Source organism: Bombus huntii, chromosome 10 (assembly GCF_024542735.1).
Source record: "Bombus huntii isolate Logan2020A chromosome 10, iyBomHunt1.1, whole genome shotgun sequence".
NCBI classification, from domain to species: domain Eukaryota; kingdom Metazoa; phylum Arthropoda; class Insecta; order Hymenoptera; family Apidae; genus Bombus; species Bombus huntii.
The window spans coordinates 2,750,509-2,767,561 of record NC_066247.1 but is presented as its reverse complement, the minus strand read 5'-3'; the positions used below and the strand labels follow the sequence as shown (position 1 = coordinate 2,767,561).

The 17,053-nt window shown below is 41.0% G+C and overlaps 1 protein-coding gene across 24 annotated transcripts in view; it reads right to left on the bottom strand.

Moving 5' to 3' along the window:
- The window catches only part of LOC126870609 (glutamate-gated chloride channel), an 89,116-nt gene that overhangs the window by 4,469 nt on the left and 67,594 nt on the right, over nucleotides 1–17,053 (bottom strand). For 9 of the 24 annotated variants that reach the window (XM_050628452.1, XM_050628451.1, XM_050628453.1 and 6 more), the window contains 4 exons: nucleotides 13,459–13,551; nucleotides 10,998–11,150; nucleotides 9,582–9,796; nucleotides 4,110–4,160 (listed from right to left, as the gene is read on the bottom strand). In XM_050628452.1, the coding sequence (XP_050484409.1) occupies nucleotides 4,110–4,160; nucleotides 9,582–9,796; nucleotides 10,998–11,150; nucleotides 13,459–13,551 (512 nt within the window). The other 15 variants (XM_050628457.1, XM_050628460.1, XM_050628473.1 and 12 more) reach the window with 6 other exon arrangements.

The following is a 17,053-nucleotide window of genomic DNA, read 5'->3' as shown; positions in this document are numbered from 1 at the left end:
GAACTCTCGACGTACGACTTTCCACACGTCTCGTGTTTTTGATCGAAAAGCGAATCGTTGTTTTCTCTTAACGGTACATCTTGTACGTATATGGATCAATACTTTCGTGCCTCTGCGTATAACTTACGAGTTACATGCCGTATAACATCTACGTATTACACTGTCGCACATCGGACTCGAACTTTTTTTCCACCTTTCTACATTATCTTTCTTATTAATTATTATCTTTTTACTTCTTCTCTATCTGTTTTCTTTTTTCGTTTCTTTTCTTTCTTTTGACAATAAAGTATCTCGATTCCGATGTGAACAACACTCTCTCTTGTAACAACTGTACATATCTAAATCGTTTCGACGATATCTTTTCTCGAGCACAGGTTCTCCGCACGATGAATCGTCAAAGAATTTAACCAAGAATTCCCTTCGCGACTTTCGCGCAGTTTAATGTCTCTCTTCGTTTGCTCTTTACTTTTCTTTCGTTAATTCGTTTCAGCGAATTCTTGTCATTAAACTGGGCGAACGCTACAGCGGATCTCTGTACCGGACAGTTGCGTTTGAGAAAGGTATTTTATGTCAAGCTTATGCTACATGTCAAGCTTCAATCGGGTTAAGTTCAATGGCAAAAAGCGATTGTTCACGTCACAATCATATTATTAATAATATATATATATTAGAAAAAAATAATAATAATAATATACGGCTGATCATGGTTCAATGTCGATCACGGTTAAAAGGAAAGAAAGGTAATGTCGAATAAATAGCAGAGAAATGGTTATGACTCGTCGTTTCGCGTTATTCTTTCATCTTTCTTTCTTTTCAATTACGCGTCGTTCCGATCGTCGTGTCTTTACCACGTGGTTGATTCTGCCAGCGAATATATATATATACTTTCGGTATAATGAAAGGGTTTCGGGAAGAGAATGATGAGCCTATTGATAATAGAGGCTAACTATTATTTCATAGTCTGATCGGTTCCTTTCTTATCTTTGCTACGTGACATTTCGATGAGTTTCTTCACTAAAAAGAAAAAAAAAGGAAGATATTCAAGTGCGACTAAATTTGTTTCGTTCGTTGTCTTTGTTTCGTCGAGTTCTGATGAAAAGTTACGGCCGTTGGTTCGTCAGATGGTAAATATGTTTGTTCGGTTGATGAATGATTTTGCAACGTCGAAGCGATCGAGAAAAATCGTACTTGTTTCCACGTTTTCTAGATTTCTTTTCTTTTCTTCTTCTTCTTTTTCTTTTTTTTTTTTTTTTGTTCTTTTTTTAGCCTATTTCGTCGAGGTGCAGTCTCGACGAATAGATACGATCGAATCGTTTCTTGGAAAAGCACCGCTCGCAAATCAAAGGATACAAGCGTATCGTGAAAACTCTGTCGCTACTAATCTAAACTTTCTGCCAAATCAACTCTTTACTCAAGCAAAAGCTTTACGCAGGGAACGTTGAAACTCGTAACGCGTCTAACGTTCTCCGAGTTCTTTTTGGCCCTTCGATCTGCAAGCGATTCGGTGAATGTTCGACTCGAGTAATCGCTTTCACCGGATTACTTTCGCGCTCCGTTTCACCGAGCAAACGCGGGACGAGCGATCAAGCGACATCGAAACGTACAGAGGATGGAGCGGTATTACACGCGGGAAGCTTCGTTTCGAACAAGCGCAACGTTAGAAGAAGAAGCGTTAATTGCCCCGACAGTATGCAATATATATATATAGATATCGTGAATTAATCGATAGTTGGTCGAAACTCACGGAAGACAGAGGAGCTTTCAAGATCTTGTTACGCGGTGGTAACCGGTACGCGCGATTTTCTCTAAAAAAACGGAACTCAAGAGTCGTAGTTTCGACAAGGCAACAAGGTATAGTGTGATCGAACAAAGTATCATAGGATGTTTCGTCGTGCGCATGCAAGTTACAATCTTATCTCATGCGATCATGCGTTTCATGCGTAATACGTACAGTTCAAGGTATCCCCGTCGTTGATTCAAAATGCGGATTCATGCACGACGCACTCTCGTTTGGATTTACAAAGGAACGAACATCCGCGAAAATTGCTACACGTCCGTGAGAAGCAAGTTTCGTGGAAACTTGCGGCGACGCTTGAGAAAATCCGGCGACTTTTGTAAATCCAACGAGACGTCGAATATCTCGTTCGAAGAGACATAGGAACTATAGCGCGGATGGATCTAGCACAGACTTCGCCAAGATCAAGCTATTATTTACTTCTACCTTTCGTTATACAGATTGCTCGCCAAATTCATCATCCCTTGCGATCATCGTCGATACATTTGGCCAAAGGTATCTGTGAATTTTGCGGCATTCTGTAAAGCTTCTATGCGGTTTCGTCGTTCTATGCAACACACGCGAGTAGTTGATCGTGCACCGTTTCAACTGTACGGAACAACGGCTACGTTTACGCTAGGGACAGGAGGAGAATAGAGAGAGAAATTTTCTCGTACGTAGCGTTCGCGGGTGGATGGTTGGATGGGAGAGAAGGACCTCGGTGTGTCGAAAGGACAATAGCGTAAGAAATAGAGCAAGAAAGAAGGGACAGAGGCAGAGAAATGGTAGCAGCATAGGCGGTAAGAGTACAGTTACCAAAGTAGAGATTGGTGGAGATGAAGAGAGGCGTTCGTCGACGAACATCGACATTTCCGATTAAAATATACAGCCTGGATTTCCCTCTGTCTTGGATTTCTTAATACCTCGGTGATTTTTGTCGGTACAATGAACTGTATCAAAACAGAGTCGCTTACTTGGTTTAGAAAGACGAACATCGTGATCCGATCATTTCGAGTCATCTTTTCCGAGTTTCCGAAGATATCGACGTTTTTTTTTTTACAAATGGGACTACGTATTGTTTGTACATCGATCGACGCGTCCTTTTATTCCTTACGGAAATATATCAACACGTTTGCGTATCTGAAAATAATTCGTTCGAAAGACGTGTGGTTTTTAATCTTGTTTACACTTATCGTAGGAAAACTAAAAAAAAAAAAAAAAGAAAAACACGAAGAGGATTTATAGCATTCTTGCGTCTTTCAGACGACAAGTCCAAGAAACGTACAGTTAAAATATCTTTCACGGTAGATACACGGAGAGTAAAAGAAGAAACGTATCCAACGATCGGTACAAAAATACGCAATCTCATTTTAAGGAAGAATTCATTTAATTATCCAAATCAAGCATATGCACTTACTTATAATACTTATAGATCATAAATTATAACTATCTATAATAAGTATTAACTTATTGTAAATAAACAGCCATGTCACTGCGCCACGCCAGAAAAATTACTGAAAATTCTCAACGCGAGAATTGATTGTAATTTCAACAAATAAATAAAAAAAAAAAAAAAAAAAAAAATTTTAAGGAAGATCAACGATCTCGAGAAGTAGAAAAGAACGACTCGAAGAATAAAAGCCGATGAATCGAAATATTCGTCGTTTCGAACCAACCGACATTTGTCCCGACCCAATTTTTCGTACCGGTAAAACCATCCAACGCGTTGCACAATCCAAGACAGCGGAACGCTCTGTACACTAATTTTGTCAATTTCTAATTCCTGTATATTATGTACATATAAATATATATACATAAAGGTAAAATTGAAATTCATCGGAACACCTCTGCTTGTGAAAAGCTGTTCTATAAAATGCGTAGCGAAGGGAGGCTAGAGAAAGATAAAGGTTCCTCCCGTTCTCTCGAATCCATAGCAGGAGAGAACGAGTGCTCGTGTTACGGTGTGTAAGGTATACTCGAGAGTGTCAGGTAGGCGTGTACGTATATGTGGGTCTACGTGGTTCGTCAGGACGCGGTTAAGACCTTGCACGTGCACACCACTTTTTCCTTTGCGGATGGTGATACCACCAACGAAAGAACGAGAAACAGAGAGAAAGAGAAAATATGGAGAAAAAGAAAGGTTACACCGGCGTGGCACGGTTTTGCCCGTATTTCGAGGCAATAGGAATTCGAAAGTCATCTGTTTCGGCGGACTCCGAAGACGAGGACCGGTGTCGAACCGTGTCGAATCGACGGCTAAGAAAGTAATCCGTAAGGGTGAAACGCGATAACGCGCGAAGTCGTGACCGCGCCCTAATGCTATGGGGGGTCTTACCAAGGGGCTGGCCAATATTATCCCTATCCTGCTGAGCACCGCTGGGAGCCGCTGTAACATCACAGACACCAAACAAAGAGACTTACTCACCAACATTTCCACCAACCAAATTCTTACTAATCGTGTGTGTGTAACAACGTGTTTGTCTTTCTCTTATCATCGCTTTTCTCTTTATTGTTCGTTCTTTGCTTTCTTTTCTTGTCTTTACTTTTTTTTTTTTTTTTGTTTTTTTGTTTGTTCTGTCGTTTTTACGTTTTTACAGGACGGGGAAGGTATCGTTCGTATCTTTTCTTTTTCTCGGTTTTTCGCTTTTTTTCCTGCTCCTTTTTTGGTTCTCTCGTTCTAGTCGTATTTTTTTTTCTTTTTTTTGTTCTTTCGTAGTTTCTTTCGTTATCGACACGCGATTACCACGCGACAAAGTTACTCGAGAAGCGTTACTCTTGGATTCTCCGACGTGAGACTTGCGACTTTTACGTTCTTACGATCGAATACCACCGTGTGATCATCGTCGTTCTTCGACGTCCAGTTCTAATCTAATCGATCTATTTTTATTATCCGTCTCCTCGACAGCCTGTTTTATAGCGTTCGCGAAAACCTCTACCGCGACTCAACTCTCGTCAACTGAATTCTCGTTAGCGCGTTACCTCCTTTCCGTGTTTCTCGTAACCGACCGTTTTTTCCGAAAGTTAAAACGACTTAGGATGCACGAGGCTGATCTAAAGACGCCCGTCGTCGATTACTATCGTCGCGTCAGCTTCGTTTCCTCGCATCTAGTCCATTTACGATCGCGAATCGTCGATCGATTGTATTGTACATGCAAGAAACACAAACACAATACGATCTGCCACAGCGGAGTAAGAACCCTGGTCATTGGATTTCTCGCGATCCCGACAGAACCGTAAAAATGAAAAGAGGAGGTAATTGGCTGTACGATCGTTGCGACACGGCGATAACTCGTGCGTGTGTATGCGTTACGAACGTATGAATTCGTTTTCGAATCTTTATCGGATCGAATCTTCGTTAAATGGAATCGAGAATCGAATTGGAACGAAATTGATTGGTCTGTACAAAGTTCCGCTAAAGTGCATAACGTCTGTACATAATATACAGTTACATATATTTGAATATATTCGATGATATAGAAAATATTCCTCGTTTTATGTCTGCATTCCGAGTGTACGATTATTCGTAACTCTCACTGTACGTATAAAGTGACTGACGAATATATTTCAACATCTGTCATTGGAAACTTTTACGAATATATTACGAGTGTTATACGAAACTCTGTGAAATTTCATTAGCACTGTAACGAGACGCGATTGTCATAATTACATCGGCCAAATTCGAAACTAAACTTCGAAACGTTGCACAGATAACGTGCACTTGTTTAGCGAGACATCGGTATACAGCACGAGCAGTGGTTTCAAACGTATGTACGCTCGTACGTTTTGAATAACTTTCAAAGTATCTGGACATTTGCTTCTCTTCGACGAGGATATGCAGCTGAATAACCAGAAATGAACATTTCTAATCGTTCTCGCTTTTATCATAGGGTAGTGTATGTACGTTACGATTATGTTACGACATGACGAATAATCGTCTCGTTACGGTACCAACGAAAGTTCAAAATATTTGATATAACATAAATGACCCGTTCTCCTCGATCAAACCATCTTACGTAGCATTTCTTCGTTTTTCAAGGCAGATTGGAATATTTAAAGTTCCTCGTTTCCTTTAGCTCCAAAATAAAGTTACATCGTACTGTTCGATAAGAAACAACGATCAAATATTTGAAATCGAAGAAGGACAAAGATGATGGAAAAGGAAGAAGAGGACGACAAGAAAGCTTCGATCCTCTTCAGTTTCAAAATGGTAGATAAGACGTTTTAATAAAGGAGGGCAGGATTATGATATATTCGCGAAAAGTTTCATAGAAGTAGATCTTGCAGGACGTTCGATAGTTTCGTCAGTCACGATATCTCGCGATCGTAACACGCAGACACGCTGGAGAGAAATTTTCCATAAAATGATCGAGTATCGGAGACGATGGTGCGCGGCTATACCCGGGAAAGAAAAAACCGTATCGCTGTTCAGGTTAAAGATTGTAAGAATAAAGATTAGAAAATAGAGAAGATTATATAGAGAACAAGAGGGGGGCCAAAGAGTGTGAAATTGTTGGAGACATGCAAATACTGCAGCCTCGATCGAACCCGACGAGAGTACGAAAAGTTCTTGAAAAATCTCACACGAGACCGTCATCCTTCTTTTAAATTTCACGCTACATACCGTCACGTACTACTTACTGTTTCATACTTGCGATTCAAGTTTTAATCTGAACAAACGAACCGCGGATTTTTACGCATTCAAGGATAATCGAAAAGCGTCGAAAACGCGCGCAATACGTTCAAGTATATGAAATATAGAAAGTTCGACACCCGTTACGATACGTAGTAGGCGAAAGCGAATTTCCGTTTCTATTCTTTCGTTCGTTTCGTAGGTAAAAAATTGAATTTGCATAAATATCCGCGGTCTACCAATAAAATAGAATTTCCAGAAATTATATTTCGCCGTTTACTCGTGCGTCGATTTCTCAAGAAGATTTCCTACTTTTCACCGTGTGTTATAACGCACGAATCTCGTCGATCGTATTGCGAGATTGGGAAGGAAATAAGGTGTAAGTCCTTTTGGGAGAAAGAGACAATCGAAAGAAACTATATATAGACATAGGCGTAGAGTTTCGAGAGATGCAGCGATTATTGAGTAACAAACCATACCGTGTCTGTGCAATGTTCACGCCAACGAGATCACATGTGCGAGATCAACGCGATGCGAACGCGATAAAAAAAAAAAAAGAACGTTGTTTATCTTAGCGATTACTCGATATAACGCGCGATATCCTCAAAGCACGATTCCATTTCTGCAAAATCGAAGCGATTTAACGGTCGATGCCCATTCAGGAGATAGAGGAAGATCGTGCTTCGATGAATTTTTATTGCGTTCACATCAAATTACGCTTTCGTTCTTTACCTGCTTTTTTTCTTCCTTTCTATACTCGTACACCTCGCGTGTCTCGCGACAAAATTGGCGACCGTCCGCGACGTTCTTCCTTAGACAGTTAGGATTTCTCGACGCATTCCACGATTTTCCAGAGACGATGTAGAAATGCATTGGCAAAGATCACGAGAGAAGCGAGCTAATCTTCTCGAACGTACGGCTACGTATCTGTTGCGTTGTCGCGTAAATTCCTCCTGTATTTATACATATATTATGCACATTGTGCGGGAGAAATTTATGCTACGACCCGGTAGATAGCTGCATTATGTATATACCGCTTTAGAACGATATTCTTTTAGGTATTCTTCGAGATGTTTTCCCAAACGGATTTTTAAACCTTTTTATACCGATTTGTTGCACGCATATTTATTGATATTCGAGGGATATTCGCCATCTTTTTAATTATATTTATAATAATTATATTACAGCTCCTCTAAAACAGAATGTTTTCTACCGGCTGACACGACGCTGGTCATTCTACTTATTCGAGGAAATTTTACATAATGGCACATAAATGGCGTAATTTTCATTACTTTCGCTCAAAAAGGAGAAAGAACGACGAATATTCCGCAAAAGTTAATGAATATACGCGAGAAAAAAAGCGATACAAAGAGCCTCGTAATTTCTCCGGGGAAAGATCCCGAAAATTCGTGAAAAATATCGTTCTAAAGCGCGTATAACCCGTTAATTACGTTGCGTGGCTTCCGTTGAATTTTGTTCACCGACGAAACGCGACCAACGATCTGCTCGCCCCTCTCGTTACGCGTGAAAACGAGAAAGTTGAATTTCGCGTGGAACGAAAAAGGTGCGGTCCGGTCATCGACGAAGAACAAACTCGGTGTTAATCGAGTCGTCGAATGGAAGATGCACTGTGGTCGACTATTGCGAGTGTGTGTATCGTCGTCGTCTGCCGAGATAAAAGAAAAGTCTATGGTACTGGTGATTACTGCGCGAGAACGTAAATAGCGAAGGATTTCGACTGTTCGGTGTCAATCGCGCGATCAATTCCCTCGAATGGAACTGGACGCGCGCTTCCTTTACCCCTGGCATCCATCGAAGATGCTTTCTCTCGTCCAAGTGTCGTCGAGGAGAATATCTAACTCTTGTTCCACTTCGAATCATACGTAGGATAAAAAATATTCCGCGATTCCAGTCACAAGAGTACGACATTCGTCGATTTGTCTCTCGTTTATTCTCGCTGGCGATCACTTGGATTGGTCGACGAGTCAAATCGAACTTTCATCGGTTTACGAGAGAAAAGGTTCGCGATACTCGAGAGCTCGCGTTACGTAGCGGTGAAGGGAACGTAATAATAAAAACGTAATGATCCTAGAAACTGAAAACTCGAAAGGGATTAGCGTGGAATCGATCGAAACGGAATTACGAAGTAATAAAGAAGCGTGGGTTCGTCAAAGAGACGGAGACAGAGAATAAATACGTAATGGTAATGGTAATACGTTCTCCATCAAACGTAACAGCGTCAAATCGACTACGAATATTAAAGTAATGCGAAATGTAAAACGTCATCGTACGAGTAGAAAATATATGGGAAAGTTAAGTACATCCGACGCGAAAGTATCGGTTTGCGATATAGATTCGTCCTGTTTTTATATTTCAATTTTATCGCGACGTGTGTAATATAACGTGTAAGAACAGGACGAATTTATCTTACAATCCGATTCTTTGCTTCCCAAAATAACGTTTCATCCGTTCGTTGTCTCTTACCGAATGACAAAGAAAATTCGTCGATCGCTTTTTCATTTTCGATTGATACGATATTCGTACGTATCTTCTCGCGTATTCGTATAGTAACGTTTCGCATCTCGGAAACCTTGATACCTTTAGTCGGCACACTGTTATCGCGTTTCCGTGGAAAACCTACTGCCAGACGTAGCAAGTAGGGACGAAGGCGCGATAAGAGACGAAAAAGAAACGGACGAGATCGGATGCGACAAAACGAGACGCGGGGAAACAAGAAACGACGAAAACCAAGAGAAGAAGGTACAAGAACGGACCGAATCGAACGAAAGAGAGAAACGACACGGACGAAAGTAAACAGCGGACACAGTGACGAATGATTGGAAGATCGTAAACCATTGGTGGTGACAAAACGGCAAATGTCAGGAGTAAAACGCATTGACAGAATAACGTAACAGAATCGGAGCAAGCGAATCTTAAGACTCGAGGGCATGAAGCGTCGCTCGTAGGTTTCGGTTAAATCATAGTAAACAATAAGAACACGGAAAATAGAGATAGCCAGAAGGAAAGACGAGAAACAAAAAAGAAAAGGGACAAGAAGAGAAACGATAAAGACAGTGGGTCGAAAACGTACGAAACGTATAAGTGTGGGAAATAGAAATATGCAACGTGGTGTCGGCGTGGTATCGACATCGCGCGCACGTCGCTGAGCAAAAGTACCTGGGTGACGGGATTCTCTCCAGGACGATAGACGACATTGTGCATCGGCCGTTTACGGCCGACGTAATTCACGCAGACGAACTCGAGCAAGCTGGCGTAGATGAAGCACATACAAACGCCATCCCACACGTTCATGGCAGTTAAGTTCGACACGACGGGCAGCGTCGAGCGGAAACCGTTCGACGTCGTGAAGAAGTTGAGCATCGTCGTCACACCTGCGAACAGTTCGTTCCGGCTTTTTGTCTTTTTCTTTCTTCCTCCACCTCTTTCTTAACGACATCGGCTCCTCCGCCTTACTTCTGCGCAATACCAACTTTTAAGATTAGTTTCTTTCTCTCTTGAGACCTAATTAAAGAAAGTACTTCCCTCCGATTCGCTTCTTAAAAGTCGAACAAACGGATAAAGTACTTAGTCGTAGGGACGAATTCTCTTTCTCTTTCATTTCGCAAGACAGCTGTACAAACCGTTGGAGATTTAACGCGTTGACTGCCACGCGAATTTCATTAGAAATAGATATTTTAACAACAACAACAAGAACGTGCGACGATGATCGTAAAGGCAACGAGGAGGATTCGTACCAACATACGCTTTGTCCGTCTTCGTTTGCGAGATGCAACGAATCTTCCGTTCCGATTTCGCGTCGTTCAGTCGCCTTTGCAGAAGACGTTGAAAACGTTGCGTTTGCATTTACCACGTTGCATTTCCAGGTAAATCTGTGGACGCGTTGTCATGCAGCCGGTTACACTCCGAACGGCTGCCGGCGTTTCCCCGATTTCTTGAAAACTTTGCTCTATCCTGGACTGTAATGTTTCAACAATTTCGATAGGTGTTGCGTACGCGATAGATTCGTTGTATCTCAAAAACGAAGAAGACGAATGAAGCGTACGTTCGTACGAGAACCTTTTCCATTGTTCTAGTGCAGAAGTGTACAATCGGCTGCCGAAGTGAGTCCCACGTGTTCTGGTACACCCTGTATATTCGGATGTCGGATAAATCTTAAACCTTTTCTAGGCGCGAGAAACAAACTTCGTCCCAATAATTCGTAATGACGCAATTAAACCAAATATCCATTCTATCTAATAATTTTCTGCCATTTATCGGGTGATGCTGTTGTTCCAGCCACTAATTTCTGAGCAAGAAAAAATGCTGTCTCAGAAAGGGCTTCGAGACTTATCCGACAACTCAACGTTTTATCCTGGAAGCTGCAATACGTTAAAATACACTGCACCATAACGATTAATTTCTCTAGCGATATTACACTGTACCTGCGCACTTTTCTCTGACAATGTTATCCAAATCATTCGCATTATGGACACGATCTTTCTAGTCCTTGAAATGTATCTTATCTTAATCGCGATGCGGGTCATCGATGACCACCGTGGTAGTCAACGTGTTAAAAGACATAGTCGAGCTTACCGATCATTACTCGCGCTGGCACCGCATTCCATTCAAGCCAGAAGGTTATGAAGGAGCTGGTCACCAAAATGATACCCGGGATGAAGACTGTTGTGAAGTAGAAGGCACGATCTCGCGTAAAAATCAGATCCACCTTCAGGCAGCTGTAGTTACCTATTGTGCGTTACATTCACATTACGATTCTATCATTGCGCTGACGCGAACAGCGAGCAATTAGTTCGATGGCGCTAAACAAGCGATTAGAATGTGAGATTATCCTTTTAAACGACATGGTTAAAGATAAGTTCAATGGAGAATCAAAGCAGATTCTGCTTTTTAAAGTATCGAATTATTTTCCTAGATTCTTTAACTTCGTCGTGACGTTATCTTCAGTCTCGTCTTGTTTCGGTTTTTCTCTTTGCTTGGTAAAACACCGTCGAATTTCGCACTAACAGTGAGACGACCGTAATCGACGCTCCAAAAAAAATGTTCGCTTTCTCGACGAGTTTTCTTGGCTTACTTTGAATCGGTAAATAGTTCTGTAGGCCGATATCGGCATTCGTGGATCTCCCTCGGAGAACTCAGCTTTGTGACAAGGGGGACATAAACGAGAGAGAGAAAAAAAAAAAGAGAAAAAATAGAGTAGGAACAAGAGGTCACTGTCGTGTCGCCAATCTTTCGCAACGAAGCTCCACATTCGCGAAAGCGTTTCAAGCCGAGCTAGATCTTAACGCGTGAACAGGATGAAAGTTCAAGGGAACAGGTGAACGTGAATCGAGGGACAACATCCAAGTCTCAAATAATAATTTCTATCGAAATCAACGCAACTGATAAGACCGAACGTACCAGGAGAATTGTTTCAATTATTTCGCATAACCAATCGTTGACCATCGACAAAAAGAACCAGGAGATGGTGATGTGCGTAGCGAAAAATTGATCTCGTCGATCGAAATTCAACGGTCCAACGATGCTGTACGATCTCTTTTCGTGGTATGAATAAAAAAAAAGAGGAAAAAAAAAGATGACGAAGAATGGAGCAACTATAATGAAGCAGAAGCGAAGCATAGGCTAAACGATTGAAACAAATACGGTTCGAATCACGTCCAGCATGTAATACTCGTATTTGGAACTAACGTGTAGGTTGAACGCTAACACGACTTACATACGGTTCAAATACTAATCTTTCGTAACGTTCTAAAGCACGATCTTCTGTCAAGCGATTAACAATCAAGCGTGACATATCCCTATTGGAAATACTAGAAATATCTCGATGTTAGAATTTTTAATCGCTTGACAAAGTCGCAGGCGATAAGACGGTCCGCTTCGACCCTTTGTACTCGTACAGCTATCTGTTGCCAGGGAAATCTGTGTAGGAAGAGTGTTTGAAAATTTCTTGTTTATATCAACGTTTAATCGCATATACGTTCTCGCGATTTCATTTTGGAAAAGATACAGTGGCTCGCGAAAGTATCTATTTGAAAGCTTAGTATAGGATACTTTTACGTGTATATATTTGATGTGCTATATAAAACGTCTTGAAATTTTATTGCCACCTTAATGGCATACGACTGTAATGTTTAGGTATATTGGAAAATTTAATATCAACGCGAATATGTACGTAGAACGCGTAAGATGTTTATCGCAGACATGCGTTTAGTAAAAGATTATTAAAGATAACACGAGTAGCAAAAACGTGAATTGCAAAGATCCGCTAATATGCGAATATCGGATTACGTATGTAAATATTGTGCCATAATAACGTAATTGATTTTGAAAATATTTTTACGATTTCTGTGTTTCCAGGCTTATTAACTGGCCATCTTCTTATTTCCAACTTGTAAGAAAACAAGATTCGCTTTTCATTTAATCATTTTCACATCTGCTTGAAACTCGATCAATGTTAATGATCAGTCGAGTTTCATTCTGCTAATGAACTTTCAAATGTTTCCTATCGCATGACGCATTCATGTATCATTTCTGTAAGTGTCGGAGCACTTTCGTGAGCTACTGTACGTACACGGCTCAGGTTGGACGCGAATCGATGTTTTTCGCGTGTCCGTCATAAAATAACGCAAAACGAGTACAAAAAGTTAAAGCTACCGTGACATGACGTTCATAATACGTAACACATCGGATCTATTACTTGGGACAATGTTTCCCAAATTCCTCTATCGTGGACAGTTCTTTCTTTTTTCCTATATTAATTTCCTATATTTAATCCAAGCAAAAAAGAAAAAACACCGCAATTTCCTTCCCCGTCCAAGGAAGAGGACGATTTGGGAAGCAGCAACTCTGAGTGTCTAGGCCTGTCTCATGAGTTGGTAAGCTTGGTCCTGTCTCTCTCTCTCTCTCTCCCTTTCATAGCTTATCTAAATCTCTTTCGCGCGGTCTTCTTTTTTTCTTGCGAATATCATCTCTTTTTTTTTTATTTTTTTTTTTTTTTTATAAGAAATACCGTTCATATCGAAGGGGAGGATTTTACCTTGCTCCTCAAATCTGCGCTGGCACAGCGAACACTTTGCGTCCCCAAATTCATCGAACTCGTCCTCGTAGTCGACCACGATCTGTCCCTCAGCTGCAACAGAACAGCCCACGATCTTCCTTCCTCTCTTCTTTCTATCTTTTATTTTATTTATTTTTTTTTTTTACTTTTCCTTCTCTTGTTTTCTATTTGCATCTCGTTGTCTTTATCTTTTCTTTGTTTGCTTTTTTTTTTGCATATCGCTGTCGAGGGGACGGATAAATCTTGATCTCGAGAGAGGCTCGATCGATATGGCTCTCATGGAAAAAAAAGAAGAAAAAAAAAAAACTCCGGCGTTTCTTGGAAAAGAATTTCGTGTCAGGAGCTCCAGGAGGGTATCGAAATGTCAAGGATAAGTGGAACGGTATTCGTACCGCACGAATTGAAGCGCGAGCTGAGAATATACTTGCTACACTAAGACGCGTACCCTCTTGACACTGATCAGCGAGCAAGGTTGAAATACCAATAAATGCAATTAACAAGTCGGTAAATCATCGGCTAAATCTTTCCTTCGCGTGTTCTTTCCTTTTTCTCTCTATTCCTACAGTGTGAAAGGTGAGTCGTATTTTTGCGTGAACAACGAGAAGACGAAACAGCTGATACGCGTGTACAAGCTGTATGTAAGTTCGACGACGGTTTGATTTCGCGAAGTGTATGTGTATGTGTGTGTGTGTGTGTGTATGTGTGTGTATATGTGTGAAGCGTTGACGAAAGGCAAAGACAAATTTGGCGGTGAACGCGGGAAAGTGTAGAGATTCGAAGGTGTGGCAAGATCTATCCGTCCTCCTTGTTCGTTGTCACATGCGGCCGATTTTGATTTTCTATTCTGCGACGATTAAAATTCCGGCAACGATGCCTTCGTCGAATACGAAATAAATCGTGTCTGAATTGTACGGGCACAGAGGAAATTTAATCGTTGGGCTAACTAGACCAAGCATTACCCGCATACCGCCATGGTTGATCCCTTTAGGGTAAAGGAGAAACGCGAGATTAATTCCTTTCGGTCAAGTCTTACGACGTCAACCTGTCCAATCAGTGACCGTTCGTCTTAAGAGCATCGAATTTAGAAAATTTGTCTGGATTAGGTGAAAGAGAAAAGCCGCTCTCTCTCTCTCTCTGCGACCTGAAACGAAAACGATCTTTCACCTTGTTTCACGTTAATGGTTAGAATAGGTCGATTTCTCTTTGGGGAAAAAATAGAGGCGAAATGGTGTTCTGTGTGGTTTTCACTCCACAAGCTGCAGGTATCACGCTTTCGACAAAAACGTTCAAGCTTCTCACTAGTTGCGAAAGCTGTTTAAAGAGCTTATAAGCGACCAAAGTAACGATTACGAAACAATTAGCTCAAACAAGATATCTCGAATCGTTAATTACAGAGCTATTAGCGACACATTCCTTTTTCATTTTTGCTTTTTTCTTTCCTTTTTTCTTTTCTTTTTTTCTTTTTTTTTTTTTGTTCTTATCGTAATAGGAAAAAGTCGTATCCGAACGTCTAGTGAACTAGTAATCGTCAAAATTATCAAGACTATTTGTCCAGCAAAGCAACGAGAGGCTCGTGTTCACGAGTAAGATATATATATATGTGTGTATTATTCTATAATATGTATATGTATATAATTTGAAGAAATTCGCGACGACACGACGGTGCAAGGAACAGAGCATAGGAGAAAGATGGCATCGGCGAGGGCATTAATGTAATATTAGGTCACTGAAAAATTGAAGGCCTCACCCCAAAAGCAAACCACGGCGGGCTCGGTTATAAAGCGAGACAGGAACCAAGGTTGCCAATATGCACTTTCTAGAGGACTATGTATATTAATCTAGATAGGTATATATTCACATCTAAATATATTAATGTACAAACATATATATAAATATCTGTATATACACACGTAAAGAGAGAGAAAGACAATACGTGTACATACAAGAAATGTATCTACGTCAACTAGAAAGAAAGGTAGAAACAAAAACGAACGTTTCTTATATTTTTTCTTTTCATTTTTTTTTTTCTTTTTTCATAGTTCCGCTACGTCGCATGCAGAGTTCGTTCTTTCTTTTAGATTTTTCCTTCTTTTCTTCTCGATTCTTTTTCGTTGTTCCGATTAATCGTTCCATACGCGCACGAATCTATCGTAGAAAGTTAAGCATACGCATTCTCGCGTTCGCTCGACGCGCCGCTTAATAAGCGTTGCATAAATTTTCGGGTCGTATCGATCCCCGCTTTTCCTTCGTTATTCGAACCTATGCTGCGGGATAAGCCAACAAACTCACGAAAACATTTCACGGTCCTTCGTCGAATAAAGCGTCCTATCGTAGTGTCATTCCGATTGATGCAGTGCAAACAAGGTCAGGCATCGGGTAGAAATTAGCAACGTCACATCGATGTGCACGGCGCATGCATTGCGACTTACCTGGCGATTTAAGGAACGATCGTGAACGCGGTGTATGGAGATTCGTCGTTCTGATGATCGTTGCAAACACGGACGGACAAATGAAATGCGAGCAAAGGGGATAAAGAAGAAAGAAAGTTGGCAAACAGGCCGATGAGCAGAGAGGGGCTCGATGAGACAGCGGAAACGAGGAAACTTAAACGATTGATAAATCTGTTTTCGACTGAAAAAGAAATGCGAATCCGAAAGAAAGGGGATGATAAGAGAAGCTCGAAAACGGACGCCGTTCAGATTCCAAAGGGGAAGATAACGGTGAAATCTCGCCTCCTTTCGAATCTCGGGACGAAGAAATTTCATCCCTCGCGCGGCGTCTGTATTTTCAAGAGAAACGAGAGCTTTCGCGTGGATCAAGCGCGGATCAGACAAAGGCGACGTTATATGAAATGGCCGATAGTTAGCAGATTAGATAAAGGCGAGGGTATGGGAAAAGACGCGAATAATACTAGGAATAATTTTTCGGTAATGCCAGCCGGATTTATCGATCCGGTGGCGTAGTCCTTGGAAACGATGCTGGAATTTTCCAGGAATGCAGCGAAGGTTTAAAGGATGCAGCGCTTCAGGTGCATCGACCTACTACTAACGAGTGATTGCGACACTTCCTTGAATATTCCATAGGTATTACGGTTTCCAAATTCAGCTACAAGTTGTACGACTGTACACTCTTCGTCTTTCTATCGCCTTTTTCCTCTTTTTTTTCCATACGATGTCTTTTTATCGTTCACTTCTTCCGGCATGTTTTCTAACGTAGCAAAACTATCTGCTCAGGCATCGGATTCAAATCGTTTAGGTCATCCTGAAAATTTCCACGATTTTCCAAGCATTGAAAAGATATCACGCAGTACCTCGCATGTCGGATTATATTTCTGGACATTGAAAGTTTCGTTTTTACGATGTCTTAATGATCTTGACAAATCTTTTACGATATCGGTAGATCCAAACAACTTTCGGATTACCTTGTTTCACCATCGAGAAACCTTTAGCGACCTTTGTCCTTGAATACCCTTTGAATAACCTTTAAACGACTTTAACGATCATGTGTCTATGGCATCTTCCGAAGTCACTTTCATTCCATCGGTTTCCTAAATAATTCTGTTAAGGACCTGATG